Raw genomic sequence first — 22,472 nt, forward strand, 5'->3', positions numbered from 1 at the left:
AAGTTCCATTTCCCACTTCTATTACATCATTACTTCTCATTTCCGATTCTTCCCCATATGTATTTAAATCATTATATTCATTTATTTCTAGCCATAATATCAAACTTTAACATAATATGTCACCTTTTCCTGATCCTCTCCCCAAAATTCCGTATTTTCCGTTTATTTAATAATCCTTTAAATCCGTAAGTGACAGTTTGAATCGACTTATGTGGAGTGGAGCAAAAGCAAATTAAAAACAATCTATATTTTAAAGGAAACATTAACAAATGGTACTCCAAAATACTGGGAAATATCGATCTGACAAAGAAGAGCCTAATAAGCGAGATGCAGGCACATCTTCGAGCTCACGGTACTTAATTTACACAATTTTATTTACCCATATTCAACAACTTAAATCTGCTGTCTGTATAATGTAAAATTATTTTTGATTCATAGCGAGGAATCTTCCGAATCCCGGATCCGTGTCGCGCTGGAGAATGATAGAATCGATTCCAAGTATGGCTTCGACAGAGTACGCGATACCAAAGAGCGAACAGGTTACCTGATCAACATGCACACGGTAAAGCTTTATTTGTATAATCAATTCCTTTCCTTAAGCTTAATCAATATTTGGAGTTATCGTAAGCATGGAAATTCAATGTCAGTCTAAATTACAGACCTAACAATTATTCTTATTTCTGCTTACTATGACAAGTCAAGGACTCACCAAATTAAACTATAAATATTTTCATAAATATCTTTCTTTATTGTAAAAACATAAACTTGAGACAGACCAAATGTCTCATTTCAGGCTGAAGTCCTAGATGAAGACAAGCGTTTGGTCGCAGCCATGGACTACTACTTCATAGAGATGGACGGCAGCCGGTTCAAGATCTCCCTGACATTCCAGCCATACTTCCTCCTGCTTGCCCGTAAGGAGTGCGAGCAGGAAGTCATACAGTACCTGTCCAAAAAGTTTGCTGGCACCATTCATAAAATAGAAGTTATTGAGAAAGAAGATTTGGATTTGGTATGTCACATGAAAGGAGATTAAATTTAATATTTAGGCATAAACCCCTCGAATGCCTTTAAGCTGATTGTATGCATATGGTATGGAATACTACAAAAAGTTATGTCATAAAAGCTGCAGTCACATGATCAGTGATTGAAATTTGACAATGAAATAATGTTCATCATCCTCCTTGTGTTATCCCAGCATTTCCCACAGCTCATGGAAGCCTGGGGTCTGCTTTGCAATTAATTCCAAGATTTGGCATAGGTAATGTTAAACTGAGTAAATGTTGGTAGCAAACCAGCATACTTACAGGCCTTACAGCTCACCTTTTTGCTGACACATATAGTAAGTTGAGATGGGCCGAATATTCGGTAAATATTCGGTATTCGGCATATTCGGCAAGTTTTTCAATGTTCGTATTTGGCCAAATAGTTTGGTTATATTGCCGAATATTTACCGAATAAACAAAGTAAATAAGTAGCGTAAGTTGTTTCGTAATTCATCAGATAATTACATCCTATTTCAGCATTCTAAGGAACCACCAAAGGGAGTTAAAAAAGCGTTAAAATATACCTACAATAATTAATTTAATTATGTAAAAAAGTAAAATAACGTAGCTTAACATACAAAAACCAAAATTTTCTTGTGCACTAAATTGTAGGAACATTAAGAGCCTTAGTATCCATTACTTACTTACCAATCATTGAAATGTTTTGAAATGTTTTTAGCCAGGATTTAAAATTTGGCAGAACCGAATATTCAGTTCGGTAACAGCTGAACCGAATGTTCGGCCGAATATTCGTATTCGGTAAAGTCCGTATTCGGCCCATCTCTATAAGTAAGTAAGTAAGTAATTATTTTTTATTGCACCATTTTAGCATTTTAGTATTATAGTCTGTTTTTTTTACTGTTTGTTTTTACTGTTTATGGTTTATGTTGATGTGTGTGTGCAAATAATAGTTATTTGTTATACAAGGGGGCAAAGTTGTATTTTAACGCCGAGTGTGGAATTGAAAAACGAGCAAGTGGAAGGATTCTATAGTTGAACCACGAGCGAAGCGAGTGGTTCGAGAATAGAATCCTGAACTTGCGAGTTTTTTAACACACGAGAAGTAAAATACATTTGCACCAGTGTAACACAAAACTTTTCCCCTCACTATAGCGAGGAAACTACAACGCAAAAAATGCGTTTATCACTGCTTCCAGTAGTTCCACAGGTGGTAAATAATCTTTATTACTAGATTCACCTACTTTTATCAATTTTAAAGCAGTTAAATTGACTTTATTCAAGGTCAAATTACTTTACCCACTAGTGGATAAAATGCGTTTTTACCCGCTGGTATTAAAGGACAAAACACGTGTTTCCGAGTTAGTGAGGGGAAAAATCTTTTTCTTTCTCACCTGATAGTAAGTGATTACAACAGTCTTATAGGTATGGTATATCAATCACATTTTTATTATCCAGGTCCACACAGCTATTGAACTTTTCCTTTTATTTTTTGCCAGTTGTTTTGTATGCTTGCTATACAAACAAGTAATTGTTAATAATGTGGTATTACAGCTAAATCACCTCTCAGGGCTCAAGCAGCGTTACCTGAAGCTTTCTTTCATGTCACAAAACGAGATGATGAAAGTGCGGCGCGAGGTCCTGACGGCTGTCAACAAAAATAAGGTGAAATAATAGTTCTTAATTTGTGTTTTTAGCAAGGTAAGTAATCTGGACATGTTTTTGTTGAAAAACATGATCGAAAAATAAGATGATTGAAGATCCATAAAAATTATTATAAAATATTATGAGACTGATCATTTTATATTCTTTTGGTTTATAGCCATAATTAAAATTATTTCAAGTCTTTATCCTTAAACGTTTTTGTTAGTGAAACTAAAGGTGCTGTCACACGGGCAACACAATTGCCAGCAATTCACATACCAAATCCACGTTTGCTCCATAGTTCGTTGGTGCATATTGAACAAACGTGGCAATGGTATGTGAATTGTTGTCAATTGTGTTGCCCGTGTAACAGCACCGTAATAGCGGGAAGTTTTGCAGGCAAGAAAGTGTTAATATTATTTCTTATGAGCTTATTCTCTTGTGATGTATTTTTAACAAGCAGAAACGTCTGCTAACGATTCTAAACATTTTTATATTAAAGGAAAAAATGGAAAAATTTACGCTTCCGGCGGGACTTGAACCCGCATCATTTGCAATCCGTGCAAGGCTCTTAACCAATTAAGCTACGGAAGCCACGCCGGACATCGCAAATCTTTCCATGCCTTTCCTTATGTACACACGTCTTGGGGTGACGTCTAGCGCCATCTACCGACAGACTATTACATCTTGTAACGGCACTAATTAATTGTAATTTAGTATGGGTTAGCACATTGTTACTGGTGAATTCTCAATATAACTTGAGACTCCAGTGCCGTTACAAGATGTAATAGTCTGTCGGTAGATGGCGCTAGACGTCACCCCAAGACGTGTGTACATAAGGAAAGGCCTGGAAAGATTTGCGATGTCCGGCGTGGCTTCCGTAGCTTAATTGGTTAAGAGCCTTGCACGGATTGCAAATGATGCGGGTTCAAGTCCCGCCGGAAGCGTAAATTTTTCCATTTTTTCCTTTAATATAAAAATCTCTTGTGATGGTTTAAAAAAATGTTTATATTGATAGGAATCGCAAAATGATTTCGTATTTGCATACAGGAAAGGACAAAAACAATCACTCACTGTTTGGTTCCATTTATATTTAAAAAAAAATCTATTACTTCTTGACTGTAATTCCAGGAGCGAGAGAAAAAGGACGCCATTTACGCAGAAATGTTGACGAACGCGCTCACCAGCGCGGCGGCCATCGAACACGCCAAGAAGACCACAGACCACATGGAAAATATACTAGACATCAGGTATAATTTTATAAAGTGTAGCTTTGATGGTCAGCACAGCCGTCTTCTATTTTTCTTGTGATGTAGGTCTGGTTCTGTATGGACTTATGTATTTAGTTCCATTATTGCCTACAAGCGATGATGATTCTAATGCCTATTTGAGAATTAGGTAAGATTAGGGATTATAAATAGTTAGTTGGCTCAAAAGCCCCGGCAGACTGGTGCCTTCACTCCTAGTCTTACTTCTCACCAAAAAACAATTTGACAAATAAGTACACGATCTTCGGATTGGAAGCCGCATTACCTTGTCGATCGGCTAGTATGTTTTTTTATCATCATAGGAATTCCATGATATAAGTAATTAATTATTAATCCATACTATATCTATACTTCTATATACTATTATAAATGGGAAAGTGTGTGTGTCTGTTTGTTTGTCCGTCTTTCACGGCAAAACGGAGCGACGAATTGACGTGATTTTTTAGGTGGAGATAGTTAAAGGGATAGAGAGGACATGGGCTACTTTTTGTCTTTTTCTAACCCCCCCACTTCCCTTAAATGAGGGGTGGAAGTTTGTATGGAGCATTCTGCAATTTTCGAATTGAGCGCGAGCGAAGCCGCCGGCAATAGCTATTTCCGTATAAAATCAATTTGGCATTTTAAGTTCTCTAAAATAAAAAAATATCTAACTTATTTTATAACTTCTTCCACCAGAGAACACGACGTACCATACCACGCTCGCGTATCCATCGACATGAAGATATTCTGTGGCTCCTGGTATACCATCAAAAGCCGCGGCACGGAGACCCCGCTCTTCACCAAACGCGACGACATCCTAGAACGCCCGGACCCCATCGTGCTCGCCTTCGACATAGAAACCACCAAGCTACCTCTCAAGTTCCCTGACTCGCAGACTGACCAGATTATGATGATCTCTACATGATAGACGGGCAAGGATATTTGATAACGAATAGAGAGATCATATCGGTGGATGTTGAGGATTTTGAGTACACGCCTAAGCCTGAGTTTGAAGGGTAAGTGTTGCTTGACTTTACAGGATGTAAAATAAATCAATCAATGTAAATAAACTTGCTATGGTGCCAGACGTAGGAATAAGTTTACCTAGTATTTTTTAAGTGAAAGAAGTAATAGAACAATATCTAGAAAGACTATCCTTTCTTCCAATATCATGTTATATCTTATGTTTAATCTGAACCTTCTAATGTACTAGTTATAATTGTATAAAATGCTATTTTGTATCTACCGCATAAGTGCCTTGGCACCCTAGCTGTAAGTTTATGCATGAGTAAATAAATAAATGAGAAATGGGAAATATCCAATAAATGAATTGTGCGTGTTATTTTTTTTTACAGGCAATTCATAATATTCAATGAAGCAAACGAAATGGCTTTGATTCAGAAGTTCTTTGATCACATTATGGACGTAAAACCACATATTTTTGTCACTTATAACGGTAAGCATTTTTCTGTAGGTGTATCTATGGTATGGTAGATACCACATCACTTGAGCATCAATTTAATCCAGTCCTTTGAAGGATCCATCATACCTACTTAAATTTTTTTATCGTTCTGGGAAGTACCCGTACGTCGTAGTGTGAAGTTTTAATGTCGACACCAAAACTGATGATGCTACAAACAAACACACACACACATACTTCGGCCAATCGGCTTCGGGTAATCACGTCAACCGCGATAGCTGGAGACCCGGGTTCGATTCCCGGCTTCGTCGCTTTTTCTTTGATGTATGGTCTCTATTTCAGTTTAGTATAAACTTCTAACTTCATAGCACTAGGGACCAATTTTAAACCAACGAAAATCTACAAACTATCTAATATTATTGCATTTACATTGTAGGTGATTTCTTCGACTGGCCGTTCGTGGAGGCCCGCGCGGCCATACTGGGTCTGGATATGAAGCAGGAGATCGGCTTCAGCAAGATCGCCGCGCGCGACGGCACCTACGCGTGCCGCCCCGCCATGCACATGGATTGTCTCTGGTACACACACACACACACACATACACACATGCTAGCTGGAACGAGAGTCCGTTATGTAAACATAAACATATTTTTTATTGAAAACAAGTATTGCATATTTACATTACATCCAACAAATACTTAAAATTATCGATGATTTACATTTGCCCGAACTAAGGAAACCCTGTGTTCCAGGCGAGAAGTACGGCAAAACAAGGTTCAAACTTAATTTAATTTAATTTTAATGTTCACTTACAAAATTTATTTATTTATCTTTTATGTTTAGACCTACCTATTACCTATCTATATTCATTTTATAACTAATAGTAGATTCTCTGTGTCTTCGTACGTCATATTTTGGAGGGCTTTTCGGAGAGTTTCCTTACACTTCGTGTAGCTAAGTGAGTATAAATCCAAAATTGCATTAAGCTTGTTATATAGAAAACTGCGACTGCGTTGAGGATCTAACTACCCAGCACATAGTCGAACGATGCCCAAAGAGACGTTTCTAAGGCAGCCCGGTGGATCTCTATACCAACTTGACACCTGACGCGATCAGTTGGTTGCGTAACCTGGATGTCGACTTATAATATTAATTGTCTACAAGTATACGCCATACGCTTAAATCTAGCACATGCACGATATGCACATGAAGCAAGAATCTTGGTGATGATTATAAAAAAAAGTTCCAGCGTTACATACGTGCAAATGTCTTTAACGAAAAACGGGAACAGTCATCGTCATAAAGAAGTGATGATTTCTGTACCTTGTCGCTTTTAATCGTTTGACAATTTCGTATGACATTTTAATCAAGACGTAATATGACAAGGTAAGTATAGAAATCATGCCGGTGACTGATCAATGCCCCTTAAGGCGCAACGTAAGCGAATTGCTAAAATGGAAAGAAGCCCCCGTTTGAATACAGGAATTTTAGGAAGTAAATATACTTTTGTTACTAACTGGATTTATAGAACAAAAAAGTGCGTTAAGGACAATAACAGTGAAAGAGATATTGCGAAAGAATTTATATATCGACGTCCCGCTCTTGCCTGTTTTTAGGGTTCCGTAGTCAACTAGGAACCTTTATAGTTTCGCCATGTCTGTATGTCCGTCCGTCCGTCCGTCCGCGGATAATCTCAGTAACCGTTAGCACTAGAAAGCTGAAATTTGGTACCAATATGTATATCAATCACGCCAACAAAGTGCAAAAATAAAAAAATGAAAAAAAAATGTTTTATTAGGGTACCACATGTAAAGTGGGGGCTGATATTTTTTTTCATTCCAACCCCAACGTGTGATATATTGTTGGATAGGTATTTATTGGGTTGGTAAGAAAGTAATGAGCGATCGATTGAATTCCACATAAAATTTTTGAGAGAGTTCTAGAATCTTCTATGGTCGAAAGTATATAAAGGGCGAGTCGCACAGTTTCTCGTCAGTCATTCACTAGCTGTCGCCGAGCTAATATAAGGAAGAAATGGACGAATTAAAAGTGCATGTAAGGCATTGCTTACTATATGAATTTCAGTCTGGCCATTTAGCCGCCGAAGCAGTGCGTAATATATGTCAGCGTGTTGCTCCTGAAGTTGTGTCTGAGGCCACGGCGAAACGATGGTTCCAGCGGTTTCGTAGTGGCGACTTTTCATTATCAGATCAACCTAAGTCTGGTCGACCGGTGAAGATTGATGTAGCCAAATTAAAAACCTTAATTGAAGGAGATCCGAGGCTAACGAGTCGAACTCTTGCTACCAAGTTAGGCTGCTCTCATGTAACACATTTACACGAGTTGGGAAAAAACTATAAATACAGTGTTTGGATACCGCACGAACTTGATAGACATCAACTAAACCGCCGTGCCGATATCTGCATACAACTTCTGTCTTTTCGCCGCACATTCAACTGGTTGGACCATCTTATCACTGGAGATGAAAAATGGGTCTTATATATAAATCACACACGCAAACGTCAGTGGCTAGCTCCAAACGAAAAAGGAATAGAGGCACCAAAAACAGAGTCTCACCCGAAAAAAGTTATGCTGACCGTTTGGTGGGATATTCATGGTATTATTCACTGGGAATAATCGCTCCTAAAGGAAAAAAATGCGTCCCCCCACAGCATCTAACTTTGAAATGAAATGAAATGAAATGAAATATTTATTTTCCAAGTAGGCATATTACAATGCGCTTATGAACGTCAAATAAAACTACGCCGGCTCTAACCCTACGCCTCAGCCTCGAGAAGATTTCAGTCCCCCTCAGTTGGAGGAGGCACATATCATAGTTGTTATTTGTAAAGTAGGAGGTACACTATGGGACCGGCAAGAAACTCGGCGGGCCACTTCTTTTCAAAACATTACATCTTATATTTGACATGCATTAAAAAAAAACAAGATACAATTTAATAAGCAAAAGTATTCATAAAAAAAAATATTAACACAACAAAATTATACAAAGTACAAAGCTATTATGATTATTAATAAGAGATGTTAGAGATGTATAGAGTCTCTAAGTGTCAAAGTACATCTAAAAAAATTATACATGAAGAAAAAAAAGTAATCGTTAAACATATTTGCTACAGCATGAGGGCAATGTATTGTGGTGTTTTGGTGTTTTAGCGTAATATTTTTTAAATTACATTTAGGCCGAATAACTAAAATAACTTTAGAGTTGTAAAAGACTCTTGTTGTCTTAAGCAAAGGAAAAAAAAAATAATATTAAGTATACTTAATCTACTTTTTTACCTTGGAGATGTATATGGTCTCCAAGAGTCAGAAAGAAAAATAAACAAACAGTACTATTAGGTGCAAATTTGTTCTGTACTTAAACTTATTTAGTATTTTATACAAACTATCATAGAAGAGATCCATTTCTCGGCCGACTCTATATAGAGTTATCACCACTACATTTGGTTCTAGTTCCACAGCACAACATTCTATCACATTATCTATTGATAGGAGTCCGATACGTCCGTCCGCTCTTTGTAGGACCGAACAGAGTGCCTCAACGTAATCTCATTCAAAATTAATGTTACATAGAATAGCATAGCCCCTATTAGCTGAAACAGACCGGTCTTCACAAACAGCACCCGTTCACGAATATGGCGCGCATCTCAGCCATCGCCTCCCTCAACCTTCATTCGGGAAGGTGGCGACCCGATCAACGACGTCACCGTAAGCAAAGACTTTTTAGCGAGCATGACATGTTCAAGCTGTCCGGGCTGTATTAAATATTCCAATAATATATTCCCTTTTGAACCATAAGTTTAAAAAATATGAAAAAAATCACAAAAGTAGAACTTTATAAAGACTTTCTAGGAAAATTGTTTTGAACTTGATAGGTTCAGTAGTTTTTGAGAAAAATACGGAAAACTACGGAACCCTACACTGAGCGTGGCCCGACACGCTCTTGACCGGTTTTTTCCTCCAAAACCTAACCAATCAGAATGAAGTGAGAGATTCTGAATTAAAATAAAATATTATGTCGAATTGTTTAGTTTTTTAAAGGCTAATTTGACCTTTTTTTTCGGCATAATCAATTCTGTACTTGTTTTAGTTGGGTGAAGCGAGACTCTTACCTGCCGGTGGGGTCCCAGGGTCTGAAGGCCGTGGCTAAAGCCAAGCTGCGCTACGACCCCGTGGAACTCGACCCTGAGGACATGTGCCGCATGGCTGCCGAGCAGCCGCAGGTAATCTCTAATTTATTGTATTGGACTTGAACGATATCCTCTTGTCGCCCAATGTACACTTAGAATTATATGTTACTAGCTTTTGCCCGCGGCTACGCTCGCGTTAGAGGGAGACAAAAAGTAGCCTATGTCACTTTCCATCCCTTCAACTATCCCCACTTAAAAAATCACATTACGGTAAGAGCGTGCAAGTTTCAATTCGGAGGTCGCGGGCTCGAACCCCGGCTCGTACCAATATGTTTTTCGGAACTTATGTGCGAAATGTCATTTGATATTTGTCAGTCGCTTTTCGGTGAAGGCAAACATCGTGAGGAAACCAGACCAATTCTAATAACGCCTAGTTACCCTTTGGGTTGGAAGGTCAGATGGCAGTCGCTTTCGTAAAACTAGTGCCTACGCCAAATCTTGGGATTAGTTGTCACAGCGGACCCCAGGCTCCCATGAGCCATGGCAAATGCCGGGATAACGCAAGGAGGATGATGATGACTACATGGGTAAACATATAATTATGACGACCGGTCTAGCTCGGTCGGTAGTGTCCCTGCCTGCTAAGCCGCGGTCCTGGGTTCGAATCCCGGTAAGGGCATTTATTTGTGTGATGAGCACAGATATTTGTTCCTGAGTCGTGGATGTTTTCTATGTATATAAGTATGTATTTATCTATTTAAGTATGTATATCGTCGCTTAGCACCCATAGTACTAGCTATGCTTAGTTTAGGGCTAAGTTGATCTGTGTAAGGTGTCCCCAATATTTATTTATATATCTTCACTTAATGTTTATACTTGATTTTTGCCGGCAGGTGCTGTCAAACTACTCGGTGTCGGACGCCGTGGCCACGTATTACTTGTACATGAAGTACGTGCACCCCTTCATATTCGCTCTCTGCACGATTATCCCTTTGGAGCCAGATGAGGTAAGCTTTACCATACAGCCGGGCAAAAATGAATAGAAATTTTGTCTTACCTGTGTTCACGAATAAACGTTTATTCTATTCTATTCTAAATTAAAAAGTGGCGTCGTCTCTTTCTAATCAATATGTTTAAGAGAACGGGATGACATGGTGATGCCACTTTTTAATTCATATTCTTTTTTGGCCCGGCTGAGAAGCCATTAACTTTAGCACATCTGAAAATACTACCTTGTAGTTTCCTGGAGAATCATGACAAAGATGAATTCTAATCTCTTTTGATTAATTTTAAATCATTCATTAAGTCTTATCAATTAATATTTAATGAAATAAATAAAAAAAATACTATTAAATTACAAAAAGTACTTTCCACACACTATCAAGTTTTAATTTTAATGTACTCAGGAGCTTAATACAGTATAGCCTGCTTTTAATAGAATGTCTGATGGCAATTTCGAATTTGTTGGAATGCCTTTTGGGCTACATAATAGTTCAATTTAAAGTATCAAAAACAAGCAGATTAAAAAAACGGTTTAAGTAAAACTTTAAACACTTTTAAAATCTATTATTTACAATTTAATTTTGTATAAACTGAGGAGCATAAAACTGCTTTTAACAGGTACGTCTGATGGTCCTTTTAAAATGTCTTGGACTACATAATGATCCAATTTAAAGTATCAGAGTTGTTTTCAATAACAAGCAGATTAAAAAAATCGATAAAACCTTATTTTTTTACAATATAGGTACTCCGTAAAGGCTCCGGCACACTCTGCGAGTCGCTGCTCATGGTGGAAGCCTTCCACGCGAACATCGTGTTCCCCAACAAGCAGGTGGAAGAGCTGAACAAGCTCACGGCTGACGGCCACCTGCTGGACGCGGAGACCTACGTCGGCGGGCACGTGGAGGCGCTCGAGTCAGGTATGACGACTTAGTACACATACATGCCTGATATTGATAACTACTAAAGCTTCAGTGTTTGGCAAATAAGGGGTTGAAAGAAAACGCGACAGCCTGAACAAATTTAAGTCGCCTTCTAGAAGGGAAGCTCAAGCTCACGGCTGACGGACAGCACCTGCTGGCTGACTGCTGGACTCGGAGACCTACGTCGGCGGGCACGTGGAGGCGTTCGAGTCAGGTATGACGACTTAGTACACTGTAACAAGAGATCTAAGAGGGATATTGATAACGAGTGTTATAATTCGCGACAGCCGCAGGCAGTCAACAAACAAGTGGAAGAGCTCAAGCTCACGGCTGACGGCCACCTGCTGGACGCGGAGACCTACGTTAGTGGGCACGCGGAGGCGCTCGAGTCAGGTATGACGACTTAGTACTTTGTGCAACAAGGTAAGGGGGATATTGATAACGAGTGTTATAATTCGCGACAGCCGCCGGCTGCTCCCCAACAGGCAGGTGGAAGAGCTTAACAAGCTCATGGGTGACGGGCACCTGCTGACCGTGGAGGCGCTTGAGTCAGGTATGACGACTTGTGCAATGGCGGTATACTCGGTGACGGCTAGCCTACGTCGCGCAATACTGCAGCGTTTTCGTACGTGCAGATCAATACGCAAACGCATGTTACACTTACCGATAGATCTGGCATTCTGGACGCATTAAAAAGGCACGTGGCGGATTTTTTGAGGTTCATCAATTTTTTTTTAAAGCTGATTATTAGATTTTAGGCTGACACTAAAATCTTTGCCAATCTTAATTTGTAAGCCAAACATAATATATCTTTTTTCAACCGTTTCAGGCGTTTTCCGCGCCGACATAAAATGCAAGTTCCGCGTCGAGCCCACAGCAGTCGACAAACTCATCGATACCATAGACAAAACCATGAAGCACGCCATAGAGGTCGAAGAAGGCATTCCTCTGTCTATGGTCACCAACCTGGACGAGGTGGTTGCGGAGATACGCGAGAAACTGCAGCACATGAGGGACCATCCGAGGAGAGATGAGAACCCGTTGATATACCATTTGGATGTGGGCGCCATGTACCCTAATATTATTTTGACGAACAGGTAAAGTAGTGCAAAACGCTATTAAGATAAAAAGATTATTTATAAAAGGTTTTAAGGCCCTCATTGACCCACTAAGCCGCTGCATTAAGGGGCATTAACCCTTAAATGCATAGTGATGTAAATATGCATCATGCATTTTTGACTCTATTGACAGCATTTCAAAGTTTGAATTTGAATAAATCTTTGTCAAGGTCATGCATTTAAGGGTTAAGACGTAAACGAGACTTATGATTTGATTTTTGACAAAGTTACGTTCGGAGCTCGAGGTCATAAACTTAGATTATTCATTAGGCCAACATCTTAAACAAGTCTGCAAAAAATCAGAACTACAGGATTTGACGCATACGGCCCCATACTTTCAAACGACAAAGTTACTGTATTATTACGGGCAAACCGGCAAATGGCAACATAAAATTTGAGTCATGTACTAATAGTTTGGGAACCCCTGAATGGCATTGAAGATATCCAGAGCACATGAAACTGCTCGACTTTCAGTGCGTCTTAGCAAATAAGAGGTTTAAAGAAAACGAAATTGTGACATTGCAGTGGCAGGTTGCCAGCGTCTCGCCTACGCCTCAAAGTGGCCCACAATGGAACCCATATGACACAGTTGATAAGAGTTGTGCCTGCTCGTTCACTGAAAAGATCGCTCCCAACTAGTACGATCTCCAAAGTGTAGTTCGTTCTTTTAGGACATTTAGTACAGTAGTACACCTAGAGAGCGAGAGACAAATTGTGCATATGGCGTACAGTAACGCACGCTCGTACTAGCCGAGAGCTGATCGGACGTTTTCGCGCGCTCTCGGTCCGAGTCAGTTGGTTTTAGTTCGGTTGCGGTCGAAAGGCGTCGGATCACACGGATCGCTTTGCTGTCACTAGTCCATGGGCCAGTGAAGAAGTCGGTATAATTTGGGGGTACTAAGTTTCCTTTTTACAGCAGTTAGATAGGCTTATAAGGATGCTAAAAAACTATGATTGCCATCTCAAAATGGTAGCTAAACAAAATGGCCGCCAATCCAAGATGGCGGATATTCAGTTTTACAAAATCGACCATAACTCCAGAAGTATTGGTCCAATTTCATTTCTTTTTTTTTAAACGAAAGCTCTTTTTGTGTACTCAAATAATTGTTATATTCATTGTTTCGATAAATTCAACCATTAGTTGGTAATTAACGAAAAATGTAAAAAAAAATCTTTTTTTCTAAGACTTTTTGTCAAAAATCATGTTTCTACAAAATACCTTGCATATCCTAATAAATATTTAAATGCAGAAAAATAGTGCCATTAATCACCTTTAATTTGATGTATAAAAGATACAGACTTAATTTACAAAAACACATAGAGGCTTAATTTTAATTCTGTCTTCGTTGAAATTCACCGTTGTGCATACGGTACTAAAAGCTTCAGGTTGAAGTTGTAGATTACTAATGTGCTGTTTTTAGTATATTTCTGCAATTTTACTTACAATTAAGAAAATAACTGAACATGATAGTATCCGAAATCCATTAGCTTTAACAATATAATAAAATATGACATAGGTAAAGTACTGTTTTAGATATTTTATTATTTTTATAAAATTTCTTTAGTGATGCAGCGCCAACCAACCGAGGTAATACAAAATAAATAAACTAGACATAGTTGAGGTCCTATCTCATCACATTAACCTTTTGACCAGCATGGGCGGATATGGCCGTCGCTGGAAATGCTTCCTAAGGACGCCAACCATGGCCATCAGTTTTGTCAATTACATTGGGGACCCATGCGGGCCTTTTTAATGCCTAATTTTGCTCAAATAATCGCGATCCACGTCTGTCTGGTGTCCGGGGCACGACATATTGTTTCAATATTTGGCGTTTAAAAGGTTAAGCCTAACTCTGATCCGTGTTCGAGAAAACTTATATTTAGTTAAAATAATAGTCTTGAGAAATGCACTATAATGCATTAATAAGGCATATCTATGAAGTATCCGACTACTAAATAACGTGATATAGGTACTACCGAATAAACCTTAATTTACGCACAGAAATATATAACTTATTACCGATAATGTAGATTGTATAGCCAATATCACCAATATCAAGCCTTCAAGACAATCACAGGTAACAGATTAATTTTCTCCTAATTTTTCGAACTTTTATAGCAGGTCTTGTCTCTGAGCTATGCTTCCAAAACAATACACGCATATTCCACCTTCAATCATGACTTACGTGCCCTGGCCCGGCCCAAGCCCATTTTACAGTAGCAATCCGATCTCTATAACTCTGACCCGTCGCCGCATCAGCATCATCTCGTTTCGCTTCCATCGTAGAAAGACATACCGAACGTGTTGTGCTCTATATGCAACTTTTAGCCTCTTTATTTAGTACATTGTTAGTGTCCACATCTCGCAAGCTTATGTCACGGTGAGAAGTACCCAGTTACACACTGATCAAACATGTTGGTCTTCAGTGACTGGTATCCTTACCCTTAATACGTCCTTTAGCCTACAAAAGGCATCCAAGTCCTCCCTGTGATCTCCGCCGGCAGGGACGCCGACCCAAGTCTCTGTATTGTGTTATGGTTCGCCACAACTCGACGTTTTGTGCCTATTTTGCGTGATGTGGGGGATTTAGCTAGTCCTGCCAGCTTATCTCCTCGAGAAATCCTATTAGACCTTTAATGTTGAGTAGGAGAACTTTGGAGAGGTCTCTCGGGGATCTGAGATGTTTTTTCCTGTATGGAGCCACTCTGCTCACTCAATCACCAGGTGACAGGCACCCTCGTCACAGGGGAATGTTCATAGCATCTGTTATGAAAATATGTTTGTTAAATAGTCTACGACCTGTTCTGACATTGGTTACTATTCTCAGGCGGACTTTCCCTAGTTAAAGGAGTGTCTTTGTGAGTTTTCCATTGATGCTAGGCTTGGCTTGTTTGACTGAAGCATTTGATCTGGTTTTGCCAGTGTGCTGTGTGTAGTTTCCTATTCAGCATACCTTGCTGAAGGGCATCGGGAGAATCAGCAGTCGACCCCAGCTGCCTGGCCAGCTCGTAGGCCGCATCATCACCTCGAGATCCACTGTGTCCTTTGGTCCATTGAAGGATGATTTAGTTATTATGACTTACCGCCGTTAGTCGTTTATGGCATTCCTTAACCCAAGCTTTATTTGTTGTTCCGGATAACTTGTCCTCTGTTACTTGTTATAAAGGCTGAAATATGGAGCTTTGGATAAGCCTGTCCTTGCCATAACTTTCAATTTGTACATACCTCTATATGTTTAACTACTTTAACCCAACACTCACCGACGGCATACATCATCGGCTTCTGAAGGGGAACATGTGCTTCTTTGAAGATGACAATGTTATCCGCATATCGAAGATAATTGAGGCATACATTTATACATCTATCATCCCTATTGCGGCTTTTATAAATGCCTTCCTGTTTAAAAACTTGGCCAGATTGCATAACCCCGGAGTTACTCTCTACTAATTGAGATTCGTCGATACGGGTGCTAACTTTTCTTGATTCAATAGCAGGTTGCATAGAAACATTCGCATTTTGGAACACCTATTATGAAAATTCAACTTACGTGAGTAGGTAATTAAAACGTCTGTTATTAACGTCTTCTAACGTTTTTCGTTCGGTAATGACCAACAATACATGTTAATAATATTTAGCTCTACTTTAAGCGGTGATAAATGTCTCAAAGTTTGTCCATCCGGTATATCACGGCTTCGTTGTTTGGTAATCGGTAAAATATAGGTAAGGAATATCTATTAATGCTGTACTAAAGAACATTTCTAAAGTTTGCCCGAATTCTGGGGGTGCTTTTCACTAACCCGCTCGTCCGTAGGTTTTTTTTTCAAATCTGAGAGTCCTTGAATGCGGAACTATTTTCAATCCGGAATACGATCTAACCCTTATACGCAAGATGATGACGGAGTATTCCGTCTCCCGGGCACAATCGCAACAGAATTGCATAGCGAATTCGCGAATATATGAGCGAAATTAGGCATTACGGAGTCCCAATTTTATTGCATTTGGCGTCCGTATCGTTGGCGTCCTTGGCAAGAATTTCCGGTGACCACCGTGGCCGTCCGTGGCGGTCAAAAGGTTAATGGTTCTATCTTGACAGTCTCGATACATGTTAGTCATATACCTAGTACACTTAAATACTTAATTTTCATCATTGAGGTGTGTTGCACATATGGTATCTAAACAAATTTTATCCTAGTACTATAGAATATCTACAAACTCATGGATACTATCATGTTCTATTAACATAAACTATTATTCTAATTGTACAATTGCTAAAATAAACTAAAAACAGCATATTTGTACTCTACAACATCTTTTAGTACTGTATGCACCCCAACTGCACAACGGTGAATTTCAACGAAGGCAGCTTTAAATATAAGCCTCTATTTGTTTTTGTAAATTAAATCTGTATCTTTTATACATCAAATTAAAGGTGATTAATGCCACTATTTTTCTACATTTAAATATTTATTAGAATATGCAAGGTATTTTGTAGAAACATGATTTTTGACAGAAAGTCTTAGAAAAAAAGATATTTTTTTTACATTTTTCGTTAATTACTAACTAATGGTTGAATTTAGCGAAACAATGAATATGACAAGTATATAAGTAAATAAAAAGAGCTTTCGTTTAAAAAAAATAAAAGTGAAATCGGACCAATACTTCTGGAGTTATGGTCGATTTTTTAAAACTCAATATCCGCCATCTTGGATTGGCGGCCATTTTGTTTAGCTACCATTTTGAGATGGCAATCATGGTTTTTTAACATCCTTATAAGCCTACCTAACTGCTGTAAAAAGGAAACTTAGTACCCCCAAATTATACCGTTTGGCAAAATTGGACCAGCTGGCCCATGGACTAGATTTAGAGGTTGATGGGTTATATGAGCTGGGAAATATAGACCCCAGCAAGGAATTCCACTTCTTCCAGTCATTAAATCAATGCCTGCAAAGATCATAATGTTTATTCAAAAGAATGATTTATATTCCAGTGCCGGCGACTCGTAGTGAGTACCAGCGCATCCAGCAGCAGCTGGAGACGGAGAAGTTCCCGCCGCTGCACCCCGGCGGCCCGCCCCGCGCCTTCCACAACCTGCCCAAGGAAGACCAGGTCAGGACTAGCCTACTGCAACACTTGGCTATACTTCCACAACCTGCCCAAGGAAGACCAGGTCAGGACTAGTTTCCTACTGCAACACTTGGCTATACTCCAGTAGTCCAGTACTAGACTACAGCCAGTACCAGCGCATCCAGCAGCAGCGGTTCAGTAGCCGGGTCCACACTGAGCGAGCAGCCTCGCGAAAATGTGTCACAGCAAATACATCCTGTCTAAGGAATACCAGGTCAGAGATATAGCCGTCACCAATGACACTTGTCGGACTGACAGCAGTCGACTATGGAACTTGTGCATTTTTTTGTCATAATTTTGACTTTATGTCAATGCTTTATTATCGATGACTGTACTTTTATTCAGGGTTCGAGGATATATATCAATGGATATATATCAAGATATATATCCGATATATATCAAGATATATGTCCGATATATATCGGATATATATCCAGCTGGGTTTGACGATATATATCAATATCCGATATTTATATTTTTTTTATAAATATTTCAAAATAAAATGGTTTTAAAAAATGTAACATTGTTAAAAATATAGTTTTTTTGTGTTTGTTACTGTTTTGCTACTAAATTTTATGTTTTTTATCACATTTTTCCTTAGCTAAAGTAGTATTCATGAATAATGCAACAAAAAAATAAAATGCCTTCCATACAAAATGGATATATATCAAAGTTGATATATATAAATATCCGATATTTTGATATTTATTATAAATATCGGATATTTTCGAACCCTGCTTTTATTCCAGAAATAACTAGTAATTCATAGAGACAAGTTTACGAACCACCATACTTGAGGCTACACATTATCTTTCCTCAAATTGTCATAAAATGAATTCGATGTGCATCATGTGCATATTCAACTCATTTTTTTTTTACATCTTCGTCCCCTAGGCTGCGTACGAGAAAAAGCGTTTAGCGGATTACTGTAAGGTCGCGTATAAGAAAACCAAAGTGACCAAGACAGAAGTACGGACTACCACCATTTGTCAAAAGGAAAACTCCTTCTACGTCGACACCGTGCGAGCTTTCAGGTCAGTGCTAATGATAATACATTACTGTTGTAGTATCTACGATAACATAGACTAGTTTTAAGTGGATTTAATTAACGTTGAATGTTATGACTTAAATCTTAACATACGATGATCAAGCAAAGGTTTCTAAGTATTCAAAATAATATTTGACGATAGATCGAACATTATGAAATTGTCAGTAGTTACCATCTAAAATTATTTTCGCCTTTTACATGCTTCTCATTGAAGTTACCAAGGTAAGACAAAATCGCTTTTTTATACAATTGCATTCGGGAAATCCTGATGTTACTGTACACCCTCTGGGTGTAGGGTTCGAACTCCATTGACCACGGCTCTGGGCAGCTAGGTTAGCCACCTCCCATCCCATCCCTAATACCAGTGGCCCATTTCTCAAACCTACAAATGAAAATCTCTTTTCAACTTACCATCATATTAGCCAACGATAACGATTTGTAATTTTTGTTACTTTGAGTTAAAGTCCACCGGTTTTGCAATTACACCGGAAAATTGGGGGTCACAACTGGATGAGACCAGTTCAAGACCGGGACAAGTGGCGTACTAGAAGAGGCTCAGCAGTGGGCCATAAAGGGCTAATATGATGATGATGATGATTTGCAATTACACTGCTCATTACTGACTGTATCATCTGAAACTTACTGTATTCCCTTCCCATTACAGAGACCGTCGCTACGAATACAAAGCCCTAAACAAACAAGCCAAAGCCAAAGTAGCAGAGGCGGTGGCGAGCGGCGACGCGGCCGAGATCAAGTCCGCCAAGAGCCGGGAGGTGCTGTACGACTCGCTGCAGCTCGCGCACAAGTGCATCCTCAACTCCTTCTACGGATACGTGATGCGGCGAGGGTGAGACACACCGCTATATATTATTATTATATTCACGTTATATGCGGCTGTAGACATAGCAGGATTGACTGTTCAAAGCGGTCTTTCGGGCGGCAGTTTAACTTTAAGGTTGCTTGACCAGTGTTTACACTTTGACCAAAGGCAGCAGCAGTAGCACTATGTGAAAGCAACGCTTTCTCAACGAGTCAGCGAGTGGCACACAAGTGCATCCTCAACTCCTTCTACGGATACGTCATGCGACGAGGGTGAGATTTTAACATTTGTGGACTGGTATTTTTGACACGAACGAAACAAAAGTTCAGATCCCAGTAAGTTTGTTAAGTTCCAGTCCCCTCGAGTTTGAAACCAAAATTTGTAGTTATTTTAAGTTTCTACTTCTACCATTTTGTTAAATATGACCCAAAAATACTCACGAATCGTCTAACAAACGGCATTGTAGCGATTTTTGGGACAGCCCTCAAAGTAGCGTCAGCAGCTTTGTAATACGCAGGGAGCAGTCTGTGCTGACATTATCAAAGATACCGCGTCCTATAATATTTATTTCTGTATTACAGAGCTCGTTGGCACAGTATGGAGATGGCGGGAATCGTGTGTTACACTGGCGCCAACATCATTATGAAGGCCCGGGAGATCATCGAGCAAGTCGGAAGGCCCTTGGAATTGGACACTGACGGTAATTTTCAAACATACACTGAAGTTAAATGTCTCACTTTTTACAGTCTCTTCTCAATTACACTAGGCGGTCTAACACAGCTTGAAGAGAACATACATCAACTGCGACTTCAAGTATGGACTCGCAAGAGCTCAGGTTGTGTTAAACCGCCTGTTCTTATCTAAAATACTAATTTATTATGTTACATTTATAACTCTGTGGGTTATGCACTTCATTCTATTTTTATTAAGGAAATAGATGTAATAGATTGAACGAAGGCCGTAATGTGTGTTAAACCTAAGATTTTTGTAGGTATTTGGTGTGTACTGCCAGCATCTTTCCCTGAGAACGTGACGGTACTTACGACACATCAGAAGAAGAAGAAGATTAACGTGTCCTATCCTAATGCAGTTCTAAATGCCATGGTCAAGGTGCACATATTTATTTATTTATGTAACCATTATTTTAATTCAAAATAATTATTCAATTAATTGGTTTTATGAGAAGTTCGAGTTCATGGACACATGTAATTGATTTTCACTTCATAGATTAACAATGCTTATAATTCTTCTTTGTTGAAATAGCAAATTTTCGTCATATTACTTTGTAATTTTTATAGGAGAAAGAAAAACAGTTGTTTTAAAATATATATATGTGAGTGTGTTTAGTAAAACGTCCCACTTCGTCGGTTACCATTAAGGCGAGATTTACTTGTATCTTTATATGAATAAACTGACAAAGCGGCGTTACAGCAATCGACAAAGTAGGATGTTTTCCCGTGCACACTCACATATGAAAAAGTTTATAAATAAAACCTTTCTAATCAGGACCACTTCACAAATGACCAATACTTCGAGCTGGTGGACCCCGTCACCAAGAAGTATGAGCAACGCGCCGAAAACTCCATCTTCTTTGAAGTGGACGGGCCTTACCTGGCGATGGTGCTTCCGGCTTCGAAGGAAGAGGGCAAGAGGTTGAAGAAACGATACGCTGTCTTTAATTTTGACGGCTCTTTGGCCGAGTTGAAGGGTTTGTTGCTCTTAATTACGCATATAAGCTTAGCGTCGGTTTGTGTATGTAGTTATTTATTTAGACAGGAACTTGATTCATATTTAATTATAACTCATATTTAAAATTACTATACACATAATATATGTTTTTTAATATTATCAGGTTTCGAAGTAAAACGGCGTGGAGAACTACAGCTAATCAAAATTTTCCAATCATCTGTGTTCGAGGCGTTTTTGAAGGGAAACGATTTGAAGTCCTGCTACGCGTCTGTCGCCAAGGTACCATTTAATTTACTTGTATGTTAATAAATTAGAATTATGATGTATTCGTACAGCACACGGTCTCATAGAATAATAAAGTGCCACGTAATGACCTCGTCTCATCACTTGCAACTTGCAACGAAGGATAAAAATATGAATCTATTATTCACCGTTTTTCTTTGCTTGCTTGTTTGATGTCATAATTTGAGATCAAAATCAAGGCCCTAAATGTCGGCAGCAAGACAATGTAACGAACTATTAGGAAGAAGTGCATTATCGTTTCTGTAAACGATTAAAATAATTTTAGGTGGCGGACTACTGGCTCGACGTGCTGTACAGCAAGGGTTCGAACATGCCCGATTCAGAGCTATTCGAGCTTATCTCCGAGAACCGATCCATGTCCAAAAAACTCGAGGACTACGGGGGACAGAAATCAACGTCTATATCTACAGCGAAACGGCTTGCAGAGTTCTTAGGTGACCAGATGGTGAAGGATGCTGGGTTGGCCTGCAGGTAAGACATGTTGTATGCTGCGTAATATTAAATATAAAAAAACTACTGCCTTAACAAAAAAAAAAACATTTACTAACTAACCACTAAGTTTCCGAGCATAACCGGCATAAGATTGTTACAAATAGTGCCGAAAAAGGACGACCTCGCGTGATAGGGTTTATCACGCGACCATGCTTGCCCACCTCGAGTTGCATGTGCGCTTACCATCAGAAGCATCAGACAATTCGTTCGTTAAAAAAACTTTCAAATTCTTCAAACCCTCAGGTTCATAATATCGCGCAAGCCAGAAGGCGCGCCAGTCACCGAGCGGGCGATCCCACTGGCCATCTTCCAGTCTCCGCCCGGCGTCAAACGGCACCACCTGCGGCGCTGGCTCAAAGACAGCAGCGTCAGCGAACACATCGACATTAGAGACGTACTCGACTGGGCGTATTATATCGAGCGACTGAGTGGTGCTATACAGAAGATTATTACCATTCCAGCTGCTATGCAGGGGGTAAGTTGTGTGACTAT

The 22,472-nt window shown here is 39.2% G+C and overlaps 1 protein-coding gene across 1 annotated transcript in view; it reads left to right on the forward strand.

Annotated features, from left to right (window-relative positions):
• Positions 1-217: 217 nt before the first annotated feature.
• Positions 218-22,472, forward strand: part of LOC125232730 (DNA polymerase epsilon catalytic subunit 1) — a 48,301-nt gene continuing 26,046 nt past the window's right edge. The window contains 23 exon segments of the mRNA XM_048138488.1: positions 218-352; positions 439-562; positions 794-1,012; positions 2,559-2,669; positions 3,780-3,898; positions 4,592-4,809; positions 4,812-4,911; positions 5,251-5,351; positions 5,752-5,893; positions 9,424-9,556; positions 10,357-10,470; positions 11,208-11,382; positions 12,215-12,482; positions 14,535-14,581; positions 17,492-17,610; positions 18,523-18,662; positions 19,341-19,523; positions 20,078-20,196; positions 20,488-20,606; positions 21,003-21,204; positions 21,349-21,464; positions 21,754-21,959; positions 22,224-22,455. Coding sequence (XP_047994445.1) covers positions 270-352; positions 439-562; positions 794-1,012; positions 2,559-2,669; positions 3,780-3,898; positions 4,592-4,809; positions 4,812-4,911; positions 5,251-5,351; positions 5,752-5,893; positions 9,424-9,556; positions 10,357-10,470; positions 11,208-11,382; positions 12,215-12,482; positions 14,535-14,581; positions 17,492-17,610; positions 18,523-18,662; positions 19,341-19,523; positions 20,078-20,196; positions 20,488-20,606; positions 21,003-21,204; positions 21,349-21,464; positions 21,754-21,959; positions 22,224-22,455 — 3,390 coding nt within the window. The 5' untranslated portion in view covers positions 218-269.

Source organism: Leguminivora glycinivorella, chromosome 13 (genome assembly GCF_023078275.1).
Source record: "Leguminivora glycinivorella isolate SPB_JAAS2020 chromosome 13, LegGlyc_1.1, whole genome shotgun sequence".
In the NCBI taxonomy this organism is placed as follows: Eukaryota; Metazoa; Arthropoda; class Insecta; order Lepidoptera; family Tortricidae; genus Leguminivora; species Leguminivora glycinivorella.